General features: G+C 39.9%; 1 protein-coding gene across 6 annotated transcripts in view; it reads left to right on the top strand.

Moving 5' to 3' along the window:
• Positions 1-18,336, top strand: part of RIMKLB (ribosomal modification protein rimK like family member B) — a 42,047-nt gene that overhangs the window by 20,451 nt on the left and 3,260 nt on the right. For all 6 annotated transcript variants that reach the window (XM_069017394.1, XM_069017367.1, XM_069017374.1 and 3 more), the window contains 3 exons: positions 12,170-12,400; positions 14,355-14,441; positions 17,388-17,591. In XM_069017394.1, the coding sequence (XP_068873495.1) occupies positions 12,170-12,400; positions 14,355-14,441; positions 17,388-17,591 (522 nt within the window). The remainder of the gene's footprint in view (positions 1-12,169; positions 12,401-14,354; positions 14,442-17,387; positions 17,592-18,336) is intronic.

Below are 18,336 nucleotides of genomic sequence, written 5' to 3'. Positions count from 1 at the left end.
TTAATGTAGCTTTTGAATACAATATTGAATGCCTACATTCTTTGTAAATAAAGTATGTGCACATAGGGACTGTGCTGGGTGTATCAACACTGTTTACTATCCAGGTTTTGAAAAATGTACATGTAGGGGAAAACAGGAGTGCTGGAATGATAACTAATTACTTGGGTAATCTAATACTCATCTTTGAGTAGTAGTCCATGGATACATTTACATTCAAGATCATATGTATTCAGTCAATGAGACTGAGGAATTTTACCTGTCTAAGTACCTGGGGGGTTTGCTCTTGTACCTTGTTCTCCCTCATACTTGTTTCATGTATATGTAAATTGGCGTGTCCCCATTGTTATTGTACTTCTCAGCTACTTTGGAAATTGGCTTATTCCATTCTTGGAATTCAGTTTGGGTTCTTTTGACAGCACTGCTTTCAGTGTTTATATTTCATATTTTATGAGGTGCCTTGCAGGCTGTTTTTCATGGTTAAGGATATATTCATATATATTAAAAAAGTAATATATTACTTTTGGATATCAACGTGAAGTGTTGGGCTTTCTGTTCCTGGATGAGGAACAGAAGTCCCAGGGTGAGCTACATTCTTAGTTCTGTGGTCAGGCAGGATGCCCTGCTTTGAGTTGAGACTTTTCTTAATAGGAAGTACGAAGGGAGCACTAGTGAGCCTGGCTGAGCCTGCCATGGCAGAAGCAGCTGCTTGTTATGATCATGAAATTATTTTTTGGGAGCTTCAGGATTCCCTGCACCAACCACACTGTTCTAGAAAGCAGAGCCATGCAAATCTTGTCTCTCCATGTTGTGGGGCAGCTTTCTTTCCTATATCATGCCTTTTTCTTCGGAGTGAAGGTTGTTGTTAATAACAGAAGAGGCCATACCATGTTTTCCTGCTAGTGTTACTATGTGTCCTTGTTTCCCTGTCTCAGACAACATTCAGGAATATCCTGTAGGTTCAGATTAAAGGTTTGACTCTCTTTTGTTTGGAGTGCAGTCCATCTCTGCTTATTCCCAGTGAGACAGACTTTTTTCCCACTGAGACAGACTTTTGGTAAGTACCTTAAAAATTTAAAGGTTTGAAGTAGCTTTTGTTCCACAAAACTAGATTCAAACTTAACTCAGGACCTAAAAGGGACTACCCTTTGTGCCCCTGATGATTTTCTGCACCTACATCTTTCTGTGAAGGCCTGTCTTGTTGGATGACTAATTCCACCAGGAAAATGAAATGATGGTGTACGATGGCTCTTTTCAGTTGTTTCTTTAGAGCTTAACATTAAAAGCTTCACAACTTCTTTCCCCCCTTTGTTACTTTGCTTTCCAGACAGGGTTTGCCTTTACCATATATTAAATTTCTTCTTTGATCTCTTCCCAAGTTTCCTTGTGGTCAGGGAATCAGGCCTTGGATCCTGTCTCCCTGCTGCAACTGTCAAACCTATAAAAGCACTTTCCACTTCCATCATGAAGAACTTGATTTTTAATTTTTGATGACTGTAAGAACTTGTCAGGTGATCTTGATAATGTGAAAAAAAGGAAGGATGTTGCCCAGTGAACCCACAGATCTAGTCTGAGCTGTGAAACAGGACGTTGTGGAGCAAGCAACCTACTGTTACAGCCAGGCATAACAATAAATAATTTAAGAGGCCAGGCATACTGCAGGAGAAGGCCCCAGAGAATCATAGGGATAATTGAGTTTCAAAGGGATCTTTAAAAGCCACCTGGACCAACCTTCTAGTCGCAGCGGCCAACTTGAAAGCTGGATCCAGCTCTGAAGTTAGATCAGGTTGCTTGGGGTATATCAAGTCAGGTTTTGAATATCTCCAAGGATGAAGCTTCCACAGCCTCTCGGGGCAGTCTGACACAAAGTTAGACCACCCTCATGGAGTAGGTGGTCCAAATACTTGGTCACAATGTGTTAGCATGCTGTATCAGTTCCTGGGCTCTTGTCTAGCTCTGTGCGCTCCAAAGCAGAGCTGTATGCATGTGATCTGCTCCCTTGTGTGGAGCACAAACCCTTCTCATATTCACAGCCTGTCCTTCTAAAGGAGCCTTTATCCATTCATCACAGTACCTCAGGCATGCAAACTATCCAGCTGCCAACTGAGGAGGGATTATGCGTTGAAGTCATGGTGTAAGTGCAGGTAAAAAGGTAGAAATATCTTAGTATTGACTGGAAATTTTTGAGATGTGTATGTTCATATCCTGCTACCTTTTGATTTTTCTGTCAATCTTCCCAGGATCATTCTGGCCTAAGACTAAAATGGTTCTTTGTGCACTCCTCCTTACATGCTTGGGACTAAAGGTGAGGCAGGATTCTGAAAGTGTATGCCCTTTGTGGATGCTTTGAGTTGAGTAAGTTCAGTGGTTGCAGGCAAAAAGGATACTGTACATGTAAACTGCATGTCTTATTGCTTGTAATTGTTAGTCCTGCTTGAACAACTCTGGCAGCTGGGCCTTTGTAGCAGTTTTGCTGCAAATTTTTCTTAGCCTGAGAGAGTGGAAGCCACTGGAGAATGTATTATCTGCATAGGTCAGGAGGACAGGAGTTGGAGAAACAGAAATCGGTCTGATTGGTTTGTTTTTACAAAGTTGGAGGCTGGGCTAGCATAGTGACCATCGAGTTGTAAATGCAGAAACATACCCACCTCAATATAGAGAATTCTACAGTCTCAAAACATCACTATCCTGACAATTTAAACTGTTCAGATCCTTGCTGTCATTGCTGTGATCCAGGTTTCTCTGTTGCAGTTGACACCTGGATTGATCAGATCCTACAGTGAGCTTGTTCAGCTTGCAATACCTGCAGAAATTGAATTCCACAACAGAAGAGTTTCCTGCTGGTGTAGGAAGTTTACCAGCTCACCAGTGGGTCTGTGTATGAGTGATAGGGAGTGGGTGGCACTACATGCCACCATAGGATTGCATGGAGCTGGAGAGTAAAACTGTTGGCAGCAGCAGTGACTTAAATTGTCTTAGAACCACAACCTTATGCGAGTGCTTTCTCCAACACAGGAATTCTAAAGAGGCATTCATTTCTTCCTCTTTCTTGCTTGAGTCTTCCAAGGTTCATATCATGCTGTTAAACCTTTTCCTTTTGTAGTTTTTAATCTTTTTAAGTTGTTAGAGGCAGAGTCTAGGAATGAATGTAAATTGCAATTTGGTTACTAAGAACAGATCAAGAGTAGCATTTGGTAATGAAATTCTGTGATTGTGTTGCTGTAAAGTGGAAGAACTTGAAGAAAAATGTAATCTGCAAATATTTAAAGGGGATTCTTTGAGGAAGCTGTGGAAGAGATAAATGAACTAAGGAGACTTGTCATACCTGAAGCAGTAAAAAAGCTTTTGTTTCTCTTCTGTGGCATTGACTTGTTTGTGATGAGAACTGTAGCCCTTTAGTGATATTTGTTTCTTTGTAAATTGGGCAGGTGATCATTTCAGGAAAGACAAGAGAGCTTTAGAACTTGTAGTGTAGAGTAAGTGTTTATAAAGATACTTTATAAAGAAAGCTTGCAGGAATTGGTAAACTCAGAATTACCCTTGCAGTCTAGATCTAGATTGTCTGATCTCTTAAATGTGTTGCCTTCAAAGGTCAGAACAAGCTGACAGGGGGTGATGTCTGTTCTACTTGCTTTAGCCAGCTGTCTGTGAGTACAGTACTACCACTACATGATATTTTTATTTGACTGGACTGGTTGGAAGGACTGTGTACCTGTGTAATAATGAGGAACATTTTCTTTTAAGAAGGAAGTTATAGATTGTATGGAGTGTATTAATTAGGGATACTAAGTAAGTATCTTAATTAGTTGACATGTTTTTGTGACTAGGTGGAAGCTTGTCCATCCAGATCAGGTGAGAAATAATACTGTGGTGTTATATCTGTATTTTCATAACAATGTGGTCATGAAGCATGTGTACAGCTACTGCAGTGTAGTTTTAACCCTCTAAGGCCAGAAAGAGGAGACATACTCAGTGAGTGTGCTTTCAGAAGTGTGGGAAACATGGAATTCTTTCTTCTCTAGCTTTGATTTGTGTGTGGTTTTGTATTAATGTCTGTCAAAACTAAGACATTTTGGGTTATAGCTTTTGGTCTAGAACAACTTTTTTAGGGGGGTGAAGATGTTCTAGTAGGAAAATACTGTACTCACGATGACACTTGACACTGTTGTATACTACATGTCCAAGTCAAGTACAAGTTTTTCTCTGACACAATAAAAAACTCCCACAGAAACAGACTGTCCCAGTTGGCAGGAATTGATACTATCTCTGCAACCTTTAGAGTCAGTTTTAATGCAATTTTTTTCCCAAAATACTACAGCTAAATTCCTTCCTTTAAGAAGGATGCATTTGTTTCCAAAATAAGTGCTTCCAATTCATAAATTTGATGCAGTTTTGACTGGGAAGGCCTTAGACTGCAGTGACAGGTCCAAACAATAAACTGAGAGGATCTTTCCATTCCCCAGAATTCAGGCTCAGCTAAACATATTTAGGAAAAATTGGAAAGGACAGGGAGTTTGATATAATTATTAAAAGTTTCTGACAGTGAAGATATTCTTCTAGGTATCTTTTCTGTTATGGGAGACAGCTATGAATAATCTGTGCCTTCATTACAAATTGAAAACTCACGTTGGATACTTGTCCACTTGGCTTCAGCACTTGCTTAAGTAAAAAAAGGGCATCTCCTGATGTAAGAAGGTATTGTTTGGTAGCAGAGAGAGATGAGGTGCTTTATGTTAGGCATTTTAAAGGTATTTAGTAGTTTTTTGATACTAGATGAAAAAATGTAGATTCATCTCAGATGGGAGGAGAACTCGTTCTGTGTTGCTTGAAATCTTCCTTGGGATTTCTTTCTACTTTTGGAAAGATCTTTCCAAACATGCTTTTTTCTTTTCAGGTGTATCCTTAACTTTTTTTCTTCACCTGCTATTCAAAATGAGCAGAAACTGCACATGTAAAACATGGGAAAGACTGAGTGAGTGTTAAGAGTGGAGTAAGTTTACAGTAAGGTTAGTTTACATATATTTAGCAATGTTAAGTTAATGGTTGGACTTGATCTTAGAGGATTTTTACAGCCTTAATGATTTTATGACTCTGTTCTTGTTCTGTAACACTGAAGAGTTGCTTTTTAGGATGGGATTGTTTATGACTTTCGGCATTTGAGTTGGGAAGGAGATTCCAGAACTTGTTATTTCTAAGGCTCTCAGTGTTGGTGAGCTCTGGGTAGATGATGCAGGACAGATACCTGCCACAAGTGGGTGTTTTCTCAGTTGAGGATGCTTTAGACTTCTAAAACACTGTCAAGCATACTTAGTTGACCCAGGAATGTTCTGAGATCACCTGGTGGAACTATTGTACAGAAATCCTAATGAGATACAAGAGGTTTCACCTAAACCACATAGAAACAAAAATACAATGTCTGGATTATAAACAGATGTTTGCTTTTGAAGTGTGTTCTCTGCTGAGCAGTGGGTTTAGATAAAGGTTTCATCATAAGGCCTTGCTAAATATACAGCTCCTGGTTTCCAAAATACTTTTTTTTCAGAATATGGTGGCATAGTACTGTTCTAGAGAGGTCAGTTTTGTCTCTGCTCTGTGTGATTTCCTTGGAATTGCTGAGGTATGGAAGTGTATCTTGGTGGGAAAGCCTTTCTGGTTAAGTTTCTGTAGGGGGGAGTGAGGTCATATTAAGCACACAGAGTTGAATGTTAGCACTTCTTAATTGGATTTGAAAAAACTAGTGAGTAGGATAGGAAGGGAGAGAATACGAACTTAAAACACCCAGCAAGAACTATTGTAGCAGTCTGTTTCTGTGGGCACTAGAGTAAAAAATAGCTTGGTAATACTAGATATCAAAGAGACTTTTACATGGCAGTGAAATTTTTGAGAATTTTGACAACTTAATGTTCAGACTAATAAACTGTGGCTGTCAGGTGATAAGTGATACAGAGAAAATTCCTGGGCAACTGCAAAGGGGGAAGTTCAGTTTTGTGTTAATAAATTGGTGGTTCTCTAAAATTTCAGTGCTTAGCTGCTTTTCAGAGGTTAAGTTCTGGTTCAAATAAAATTGCATTTAAAGTGTGATACTTTATCTAGCATACAGCTACCACAAGCAGCCACTTCTCAGAAGAGGAATTTAACTTTAGTGACTACCTCTGTCTTTGGCAAAACCCCCAGGAACTGCCAATTGCTCCAAAATACTTATATATTTCAATGAAGTTACATTTTTCAAACAAGGTTTGAAAAAGGAAGTTGAAAAACTTAGGAGCAAGCTTTTGAGGTATAGAGTAGTATTTGGTTAATGTTAATTCTACTTCTGTTAATTATTCCTAAATTCTGCCACAGTCTTGGCAGAATGTATGTTTGAAGTATGCTGAGTTTTAAAAATTTTAGAGATTTAGTTGTGGTTGAGTTTGGTGAGAGAATGTACAACTTGTTATTGCAGTAATCTGCTATTAAAGTTTGGGATACCTCCCTTTTGAGCTGTAAGCTTGCTTTTACATGGCAATTAGGGTGAAACACGTTTAATTCCCTGCAAGTAAACTGTAAGTAATTATTAAACACTTTATAATGATTTAATGCAAATATTATGCAGTGTCTTGTGGGTGACAGATATTGGAAGGACAGATGAACCAGAAATAGGAATGCACTGATTTGAGACCAGGAGTGAGTCCAGGCTTGTATCAAAATTCAGTGATGCCTGTGAGAACAACTGATGAATTGTGAAGAGCAAGTAGCAGGATGTAATATCGTCAAAATACGAGGAAAGGTTTGTGTGATAGAAGTCTTGCCTGCTTTTCCCAGCTGACTGAGTTGAATTCATTATAGCCTGCTTGCTGAGTGACTGTTCATTTGGGAAACGTTAGCAACTCCATGGATGGGTGGATGAATAAATTTGTGTAACCAAGTTCTGAGAGCTGGAGACTTTTCAAGGGTAGCATACAGATCTCTGAGGAAAAATCTGGGTAATATATCTAGAAGTTCCCAGACCCTGCTAGCTCCTGTTGGGAATGTGGTGGGAGCTGGTGTATGTTTTGTGCTTGTGAAATTTGATTCAGATTTTATTTTTTGTAATGCTCTATGCACGATGACCAACCGTTATTCCACTTATATGCTGGAATGCCTGTTAGAAAAAGTGCTCCACATACAGGATCTGTCTGAATACTGAAACACTTTTTTCCTGCTTTGTTTTACTTATGTATTTCAGAGAGCTGGTATTTATTAGGGGTTTTGCTAAAGACAGAGGTAGTCACTGAAGTTGAAATGGCAGCCTGTGGCAGCTGAGGCCACACAGTGAGGATTCTTTGCATAGTTACCCATGTTGTACCTGGAATAATTAACTTTGTTGTTGTATTTGGGCACTTCTTATAGTCACACAGTTCTCAGACAAATTCTGTGAAATGTATACATTTGGAAGTCAATTTGAAAGAAGGCAACGACTGGAATGTTTTATGTTACTGAATGCATGGCAGCACTGCATAGGAAGTTTTGGCAAACCCACCTTTTGTGCATCATTCCTGCTTTTTTGATCTGTTTGATCAGAAATGTTGCTTGATAGGTCATGGGCTTCCATGGGTAGCAAGGCAGTTTACCAGCTGTCTTCAGGCACAGAGAAAAGCTTGGTCTTTTATAAACTTATTTAATATTACTAAGGTTTAATCTTTTGTTAAAAGTGCCTGATGTTTGCTAAATCAAGATATATAAAGCATCTGAAATTATTTTTTATGTCCTTGCAGTCTTTGAGTTTTTAGACTTACTTCTGAAACTCCGTTCTTTCTGTGAAAACATTTGCGTTGTTTCAGCTAAAAGTACAGTTGTTTGTAACATGCAAACTGGACATGAGATATTGCTTTGCAGTAGTTACTAATCTGCTGATGAATGATTCTTCTAGAGATTGGAAGGGATTTGTGTAGGCTGGAAACTGAATATAATGAGTTTCAAAAATGTAAGCAATTTAAAATACTGCTTGAATGTGAATTAAAATGTTCAGAAGCCACACACAGTTGCTTGAAATCTTGATCCTTTTTAGCCATCCATAATGCCATCATTGTGGGGTTTTTTTCCAAAGTATGTGCGTCCACCCTAAAATTGTACTAAATCAGGTTTCTGAGAGGCAGCTGTCATCCTGAGTACCTTACTATGAAAATAGGCTCTTCCATGTTGGGGGTTAGTGTCTCAGAAACTTTATAAGGGTATATAGATATGTATCTTCTGATCTTACAGGTAACAGCAGTAATCATCTCTGCCTTTTTCTTCTGTCTTCAGTACAGTTTAATCCTCTGTCTGTTTTCTGTGGTTTTCACAGGTCTGTGTGATGGCTTCTACCTGTTTGGGTTAAAATAACCCTTTTTAGCAGAGACCAGCTGCTTTGCATTTTAAGCTTGCCTGCTGTTCTTTGGGAGTGAAAAGCAGGAGGACTGGTTGGGCCAGCTGATGAATAATCATGCACGTACCCACTCAGTTCTATCATGTGCTACTTTGAGCTGTTTTTGAGAGAAACTTGAGGCTCTGACTTTGAGGGATATGTCGTAACTGGTCAAGTTAATTCCCAGGTGATTACAATTCAGAATTCCATTTGTACTTTGTCTGAATACTGTTATGATTGGTGTATAATGTTACAGATGTACCATGTTCCATTTTGGAGAATTTTGTCTTGCAGAGGAAGAACAAAGACAGCTGGAACTGAGTGAAAGAATAGGTCTTGTTCAAGAGCAGGGTTTACATCTGTTTTTGTTGTGTGATATTCCAACTCAGGAGTCTTTACATCATAGAACCAAAGAATACCCAAATATTTTATGCTAACTTAAGAAATTGTTCCTCAGGCACTGGTAAAATGGTTGTTACATGATGAGAAAGTTGTTAGTATTGGATAAGCTTGAAACGTCCCTTTCCTGGCTTATAGTATTGATACTTCAAAGGACTGTTTAGCTGTCTCTTCGCTGTGTCTGCAATGTTGTGGGTATCCACTGAAAAAGCCAACAAATGGACCAGCTTGTAGTTTGTCAGGGTATTTCTGTATGATCTGAGCATCTGCCTTCGTTTGTGAGGTCAGTTCATTGTCCATGGGCTGTAATAGTGAGTGTAACCTGCTATTACTGTTTTGGGATCAGGCTCTATTACTGCAAAGAAAAGAGGGTTCATCTCAGCTGTCTGCAGTTTTGTGTGCTGTACTGTGAAAAAGGTCACTTGGTTTGTTCAGCCTGGAGAAGAGGAGGCTGAGGGAAGACCTTGAGTGGTCTGTAGCTTCCTCATGAGGGGAAGCAGAGGGCCAGGCACTGATCTCTTCTCTCTTGTGACCGGTGACAGGACCTGAGGAAATGGCCTGAAGCTGTGTCAGGGGAGGTTTAGGTTGGATATTAGAAGAAAGTTCTTCACCCAGAGGGTGGTTAGTCACTGGAACAGGCTCCCCAAGAAAGTGGTCACATCACCAAGCCTGATAGAGTTCAGAAAGTATTTGGACAATCCTCTTGGATACATGGTGTGATTATTGGGGTGTTCTGTGCAGTGCTAGGAGTTGGACATGATGAGCCTTGTGGGTCTCTTTCAACTTAGCACTATCTATAGTTAAAAAAAAAAAAGGATTACCTCTTAACCACTCTTTAAGTGACATCTCTGTAGTCTTTTTTTTCCCTTATTCCTCTTTGCATTCATGAATCGGTTCTTTGGAAAAAAATAACCGTATGCATTAATATCTTCTGTGTTACTGCTTTCAGCGCATGATAGTGAATAAATATTATTTTATCAGCCCACTTGGCAGTAGTGACCATTAACCTGATTGTTAACTGATGGGTCTCAGATGGAATGCTGAATGCATGCTTGTTCCAAAATGGCAGAATCTGCCTCTCCTTTTTACTGTAATAAAGCTGCTTCTGTTTGCAGCACTGTGTTGCTGGGAGACTGCAGCTAATTTTTATGGCGCATGTCAGTAGTAGTGGTTCAAATTATACATTTCATTGAGTAGCTCTTCTTTTTGTTTGTAAACTGCCTTCTGTAAGGGGAGAGAATATTTTTTTGTTCTGGGGAGAACAGTATCCAGACCAGAGAATATGACTGAATCTGCAACAAAAGCTCAGACTGTTCTGTTGATAAATCATTGTACTTCCAAAGTCACTTCAAGGGGGATGGTGGCCTGACTAAATTTATACCAGTCTGATAGTCAAGTCTAGCACAGGTATTCAGGAGAATTCCAGGTGAGGCAAACACATCTCCTCAAACTGCTGTTTTTCTTTTTCAGACTCCATGGTGCAAAACTTCAGCATGTGGCGTGACTTTAAAGCAAAACAACAAAATAGACTGAGAGATTATGAATTGGAAAACTGTGTCGTTTTGGTTCACAACACAGATAACGGTGGCAATTTTGGGGCTGTGTAGAAAATGCAGTCCTTTTTAAAATGATTGTTGCACAGCTTGCACGTGGATCAGGACATGCATGCAATTACATTGGCAAAAAGTGGGTGTAATTGGGCATGCACCTAAATGGAAAAAATACATGTGTAAGGTGGAATCTGACTAATGAGTTAAAAATCTTTTGCTTGCTGAATCTGTTCTCCTTTTTTGGCTAAAGGAGATGGTAGTCCATTTTGTGCTGTTCACAGTCTGCTTAGGTTTGTAGCAGTGTCTTGTTTTTAATCTTGCTTGAGATGCCTCTCTAAAATGGGGTGTGTGTGTGTGTCTGAAGCCTGCTTGCTTAAACACGCGAGTCATGTCAGCTGCAATGCGGCAGTGCTTGGTGCTAATGAGGTGAGCAGCCAGAGCACCCGTCTGCTTATGTTTGCTCATCTCTGTGCAATTATGGCTGTGGGGATTGGAAAAAGGGATTTGTATTGGATGTGGCTCTGTTTTGGCCTTTCCAGAGCGTGGTTCTGTGTTCTCCTGAGGACTGGGCAGCACATTTCAACTTCCATTTTGGGAGTTAGGTGGTTGCTTCATTATATTTAATGCAAGCTCTAAAATATATCCTTGTATTTTGAAGTACTTGAACAGGTTGGGAGAAAAAAAGGAAGTACAGAGAGGGGAAACCACCCCTTCTTCTCACCCCCTTCCTCTCCAACTCCCCCCCAATTAATTCTAATGCACCTTGAAATGACATATATTGCCTGACAGTCTGTGCCTCTAGGTAGAGTAGATACGAGTCTGTATTTGTAAAGTAACGTCTTTGAAATAGAGTTATCAGGTAATAAAATTTGGTTAGATCTCAATAGTTACAACTGGCCTTTGGTAGGCACAAAATGCAGATGCACTGTGATTTCTCAGCTCACCTTTTGTTTTGTAACCCTTAAGGTGCTGACAGCAGTGTGAGCTGAGAATTTTATGCTGAAGTCATAAAGTTTTGCTTTGAACATAAGGCAAATAAAGTGAATATCAAATCTTGTTTGTCTTTTCCCGTCCTCAGATGCCAGACTGTCTCCATTGAGCTTGATGCCTTCCCGTCCAATCCTGTCATATTCCTATTCCTGCAGCTTGTCTTTCAGTGTTTCTTTTTTCAGAGAATTAGCCTGTAAAACTATAGGTCATGATTAAGTAATATATTGATCTTGGTGACAAAGCTGGCTTTCTTCTAGTTCCTGCCTTTGTCACAGGGTGCTTCCCTGTTAGCTGATAAAGTTATTTCTGAGTAGTTATTTAATATAAATCAGATTGTTGAAATTACCTGTTAAAAATACTGCTGGTTTTTTGTGTTTTTTTAAGGATCGTATCTAGTCTCTGTTACTTTGGCAATATGTTGTGTAACGTGATACCACAAACAGAGGGATCAATACCGCTGGGACTGGGAAAGGTATGAACTGCATCCTGTAGGCAAGAACCAGCGGTGGGAGGCAGGAACCTCCTGAGCTATTGATACAGCTGATGTGAGTGTAGTGTGCATCTTACACCCGTAGAAAAGAAGGTGTGTCAGTCTATAAAAAAACGTCCTTCACCCTGGGAAGGAGCCCAAGACTGATGTTCCCTGATTAAGTCTGGTTTTTCCTTAGTCCTTTAAGTGAGTTAAGAGTGACATGTATGAAACAGTACAGCTGCTAAGATGCATGCTAGGGAGAGTTGTGCTGCTTTAACACTCAACTGTTGAAGTCTGGTATCTCTGTGATCACAGACAGTGCAGTATTTCTTTGCCTGTTTACCTTCTCCTGGAGACCTTATGACTTAAGACTGGGATGTTTTTGTCTTCCTTCTTTAGGTCTCCGGGTGAAAGGGGAGCTCATTACTGCTTACCCACAAGTGGTGGTTGTGCGTGTGCCAACACCTTGGGTCCAGAGTGACAGCGACATCACAGTCCTTCGCCACCTAGAGAAGATGGGCTGTCGATTGATGAATCGTCCTCAAGCCATCCTCAACTGTGTCAACAAGTTCTGGACGTTTCAAGAACTTGCTGGCCATGGTGTGCCTCTTCCAGACACTTTTTCATATGGTAAGGCTGTTGGATCAAAAGGATAGCTTAGTTGCCTAGACAGCTTATGCTTTTGCAATGCGAAAGATAGGAATCAAGTTTTGGAAATCCATAGAAATTTAAGTAGCATGAGGCCAGTTCCACAGCTAAGTTTTGGGTAACTAGAAAAGGAAGTTAAAGTTGCGACACCCAGATTCTGGTTTTGTCTTTGTTGACCAGCTTGTGATGTTTTGAAAAGAGTACTTGAACTGTACCCCGGCCTTCCAAGCAACTGACTTTGGCTATTAGTGCTATAATACTTTCTGTTCTTTTCCAGTTGCCCAAATCAACAGACAAGAGCTTGGGATACTAAATGTCATGGGTATTACAGAGAACTAGACTTTGGTGCAACCTGAAAGTAGATTAAACTCTTATATGAATAAAAGGGTCTACAAATACGTTAGTTTCTGTGAAAAGACAAGAGTAGCAAAGAGTACAAGCCCTTGTGTTCACCTTTTGACAATAGTCTGGGCTTTGTTTCCCACCAAAGCAGTTAATTATTGCTTATTGTGCTTGCCTCTGGAATCTCTGGTATCTCTGGTTCCTGACAGAGTGCTAGATTAGAGGAACCATTTGTCTGATGGTATTTCTAACCTGATGCTATTTCTGCTTTTAATTACAATCTATTAAAGAACTGAAGATACCTCTCAACCTTCCTTTCCTTCTGGGAAAATACCAGTGCTTTTCTCCCCTTCGTGTGATTGCATCAATAGGCTTTCGTAATGGGAACTTGACAAAATGAGAAAAAAATAGACAAAAATAAAAACATGGCTTTCTATCAATTACTGTGAATTACTATTTCTATTAATTACTGTGAAAACACATTTGAGAAGAAACATACCCTTTCTTTATACATGTGGTTGCTCTAACTCGTTGAGAAAGGAATGAATTTTTAATTTTTTGCGGGAAGGGGAGACCATGAATGATGCTGAATAATTGCAGAACATACCTGTTTGATTATAACTCCCTCCCACTTCTGTTAGGGCCTGCCTTTGGAATTTGACAGAAGCATGAGTTTCTTTTCTTTTTATCTTTTTTCTTTTTGTTTATTTTAAACCACTAGTATCAAGTTGTTGGTGAGAGCTGACTTTGCCAAGTAAAGCCAGATGTGCTGAATGACATGTTACTCCATGACATGCGTTAAACTCCATGGCAGGGTTGTGATGGCTGCTGCTGGCTTTGTGACCAGAGTCCTGGCTTGACTTCTGCACTTTACTGCACGATGTGTTAGAGGGGGCTCATTCCTTTGTCTGCTGACTTTTCTCTTCTGTATTTCTTGTGCTGTGGTCAGCCTTCTTTGAACTGAACTCAAGTAACCTTGAAGTATCAACCATAATTGTGTGAATGGCCATTAAAAGCTACTCTCTAAGGTCCTTACAGATGCAATGAGATTAAAAGGTTGAAGTACTACTTCAGGGTATAGGGAGAATGAGATACAGGAGACTTAAGCCTTCAAAAGGGGGGAGGTGGACTGACAAGGTCTGTTGCTGCTCTCTGGATTATGCCTTGTAATTGTGTTCTATGTTGCTTTCCTGGTTAGTAGTTTGGATGGAACTGTTGCTAGTGTTACGTGTCTGCTATTTTCCTGTTGGGCATTTGAAAAGATGGGAGTTGATAAAGTAAAATGGATAAACTGGAACAAGATGGTAGAATTGGGGCATTCGGATTTGGAAGATTAGATTGAGCCTTCTCGGGTTGTGATCAAGAGGCCTTTGTCAACTTGTGTCTTCAGTTCCAAAGGAAGTAGGAGTTTGTATCCCATACATCACAAACACCTTCAAAGTCTGATCATGCTCCATGACCAAGGTCCTCTTAACTGATAGTTTTTTCTGCATTATCTAAGCTCTAAGGGTGGGAGGAATGTATGGCAATTACATCCCCAATTTGGCCACACCAGACTGGTGGCACATAATGTTGTTGGTTTTCTTTTTGCCAGGTGGTCATGAGAATTTTTCCAAAATGATTGATGAGGCGGAAGTGCTGGAGTTCCCTATGGTGGTGAAGAACACGCGGGGTCATCGAGGTGGGTGTGAGGTCAGGGGCGAGGGCAAGGAGTATTCTGAGCAGCACTCCAAGATTTTGTCTCATCAAGGACTGATAGTTAAGAAGGTCTTCCGTTGGGTGTTGGACTTCTTTCCAGTACATCTAAATTCTGCCACCCTTTGAATTCTGAACGTTGAATAGACTGCAGCGCTGGGAAACAGTTTTAGTAGAGCCCAGTCTTGCAAAGGTAGGGGGGAAAGAGTTCAAAATTATGGTGCATTGGTGACATATGAGGAAAGCTTTGAACTGAAATAATGGGAGGTCTGGCCTTCGTGAAGTTGAAAAAAGCCTACTTGGATTTTAGGGATGTTTCTAAATAGGCATAAGAAATGAAATCTCAGTTCATTCAGTGACCTTTTTCCTACTCTACTATGTCTATAATTAGAATTCTGATTTAAATAAAATTTTATGTATTGTTTGTCAAACTGGATCTCTGTTTTTCAGAAAAATACCTCTGACAGTGTCAGTGGTATTACTGCAGTTACACATTAAATTGTTCTGTTATTAGTCTTTTGTTTTAGGTGTTGAATATGAAACAAACATCAACTTCATTTAGTGTTAGATAGTGGTTACTAAAGGAAACCAGGTTTAAATGAGATCTCAGAGGTTATTTGCAGATTTCAGAGGTTATTTGCAGAGGAAGTTGCTCTGGTTTTAATATGCTTTAAAACCAATTTAATAAATACTAGAAATACAGAGACTAAAAATGAAGTTAAAGCACAAAACCAGGAGTTACTTTAAACAAAATCATAGCTAAAAGACACCACTTCTTCCTTCTTTCTGTCCATCGGTTTGCTCCCACTCTGTACTGCTCTGGTGCTTCTTTTCTGCTGGCATGAGTACTTCTGTACCCATGCAGTAAATGGATTCAGGAACTGATGTTGAGTGGATCTAGATAAATTATTTTTACTCAGATTAATTCCTGACATGACTCAGCACTTACTTGCACAAGTGCTTGTGGTGATATAATGGAAGAGAGCAAAATGCTGGGGCTGAGGAAGATCAGACCTGCTTCTGTTGGTGGCAATACCTGTTAGTGTGGTTTTAAAGTGTGGGTGGAGCTCTAAAGCCAAGGTGGAGTTTGATGTTGCAGCAAGATGAATGTGACAGCTGTGGAATATTTGAGACAGTAGATTTGGCTTGACCCTGCCTCTTGTGAAGATCTACTGAATAATTTTAGAGTTACAGCCGTTGGCTTCCGTCTCCCTTTTTTAGCCAGGATTCCTGTAAATCTGTGTACAAGGTTTGCTTTAGAGCACTTTAAATTCCAGGCATTTTAATGCACATTTATGCAAAGTGCATATCTTTTGACATCAAGAGAGTTGGGGAAACTTTTTCAAATTAATTGAAGAGCAGCCATTTGAAGATTATATTTAAAATAAATTTGCAAACATGGTCATAGGTACTGGCTGATGAATAAAAGTCATACTTTTCTAGGCCCATTTTCTGCACAGTTTGCTGCTGCAGCAAATGGGGCAATCCTGGTTTTGCCAAGATGTCATGATGCTGCATAATTCCCAAGAACTAAGTAGTTCCCCTCCAAGGCATCATTCTTCCTATTCCATTTCAGGAATACAGTAGGATTAATTGCCTGTAGGAGAGATGAAGTTTGGAGTGGGAGAAAGGACATGGAGTTTTTTTTCTTGTCATGAATTTTAAGCTTACATTCTCATTTCTCTGTAATGAGAAATTTCATGTTCCTCAAGCAGTGTGTTGTGCTATGGAGACCTTAAATCCTGTCTAAGCAGATGCTGCTGTAGTTGGGCTTAGGAGCAGTTGTTGAAATTTTTTACACATTATTTATCCTAGTTCTGCTTCTGCTGCATTTTTGTTCCCTTACTTAAGGAGGGCAGTTTATCAATTTATTTTTGTACTCTGTTAACATCATAACATAATTGAATGACAGTTCTGCCCCAAGAGAAAGTGTGCAGCTTTATTGCAAAACATAAATCTAATATGACATAGAGCCCTTAAGAAAGGGGAAAAAAGAGTTGGGAAATGTAGATATATCAAGATGAAAGGGATGCAGTCTTGTGAGACTAGAAATTAGATAAAAAGTGGTAGAGTCTGTTTCAGGAATGACTTTAACCAGTATTAATACAATTGGAAAAGAACAAAGAAGTCTTTGGTGTGGTCTAGAAATGAAGTGGAATAAAATGACTTACTTTAGGTTAAAAAACTCAAAGTCCTAGAGATGTTTGCTTGCAGAAAAGCTAGTGATTTACAAAGAGGTTTTTTTTCAGTTGTAGGATATTCCATTCATTTAATGTCTTGTGGAATCTTCTTGCTAAATTGTCTTGGATACTGTGGAGTGGAACGTTTTCCTCTGAGTGTAGTTGTTCCACTGCAAGCCTCATTCTTGAATTATGAGTCCTTTTAAGTATTGGGAAGAGCAGCTCTCAGGAACTCCATAACGGAAAAGTGGGTGGTTCTGCAGTGACACACTAGAGACTTCAGAGTTCTTAGTTGCCCATGTTAGTTTCATGTTGTTTGTTCCTGTGTGTCAAAGCAGTAGGCTGTGGGTCCTGTCCTCTTGAATGAACAAAATTGCTTTTAATTAAATGTCTTCTGCTCTTTAAGTATTTCTTCCTTTTTTTCTCTCACTAAGGGCTTGTACCAAAAGAAGTTGAAACTGCAAGACCACCTCCTTTATCTAAAGATTTTCTCTTTCTCCTTGCTTCTTTCTTTTTCTTTTTTTTTTCAACTCACATCTCCTCAGCTCTGTCAATACTTGAACACTTAAAAGCACTGAATCAGTGGAACACTGTTGTCCATGGAAGAATTTGTAAATGGGTATAAACTACAGATGGGGCCTGTGAGAATGGGCAGCATGCTGGTCAGAGGTTTTACTTTCATGTGCTGAATCATTGATGCAGCTCAGATGGGTAGCTGCTTTCAATATGCTGATGTTCTTTCCTCCATACAGGTAAAGCTGTGTTCCTGGCACGAGACAAACACCATTTGGCAGACCTAAGCCATTTGATCCGTCACGATGCCCCTTACTTATTTCAAAAATACGTTAAGGAGTCCCATGGCAAGGATGTGCGCGTCATCGTAGTGGGAGGCCGTGTGGTGGGCACCATGCTCCGCTGCTCGACAGATGGGAGGATGCAGAGTAACTGCTCACTTGGTAGGAAAAGCACTGCTCATAGTTTTGATCAGAATTTTTCAATCCAGTTGAAAAATCACAAAGCCAACTGAAATAAGCTGCAGGTGTTACTTTGTGTTAATTGTGCTTACTGCTGGGGGTTTAAAGGGGAAACACAAGAATAAGGATTAAGTAAGAAGCATGTTGAGCAAGCACAGGAGAGACAATCTCTGTTCACAGTGTTAGGTGGGTAGGATGGATGACAAGCAGGGGTAAGTTTTAGAACACACATGGCGCATCTGATTTGGTAATGGCAGTTTGATGCTAATGCCATGTTATTGTTTGTTTCATCCTGTTAAAAGGAACAGAAAATGAAGGAAGACAGAAAGGAAGACTTAAGGGAGGTGGAGGAGGCAGTCAGTTGGCAAGAGGGTAGAAAAAAATGTTAAGAGAGGAAACTGTTGAAGGCAGTAAATGGTTGCATTGCACTGTGCATCTTCTGTGCTGCCTTAGTCTGTCAGGTTCCTCCCTGCTACCTCTTCCCCCAAAGCCCATATCTGGGAGAAAGAGGAGGTTACTGCATTGATTGTAGCACACTCAAAACTGAGATCCTGCGTAGCTTTGGGTGTTGGACATGAGGGTTTCTGAGGGTAAAAGGAGGAAGGGCACTTGAGGGTGCCTGGCTGAAACTATACTGAACCTGAGCAGGGATGGGATAAAATGTGTTCATGTGTAATGCAGTTTTGGTTAGTCAAAATGCCTAAGAGGTTTTAGTTAATACTTGATG

The sequence above is a fragment of the Aphelocoma coerulescens genome, chromosome 1 (assembly GCF_041296385.1).
Source record: "Aphelocoma coerulescens isolate FSJ_1873_10779 chromosome 1, UR_Acoe_1.0, whole genome shotgun sequence".
Taxonomy (NCBI): Eukaryota; Metazoa; Chordata; class Aves; order Passeriformes; family Corvidae; genus Aphelocoma; species Aphelocoma coerulescens.
The sequence above is the reverse complement of the archived record's forward strand: the minus strand, read 5'-3'. Positions and strand labels throughout refer to the sequence as shown.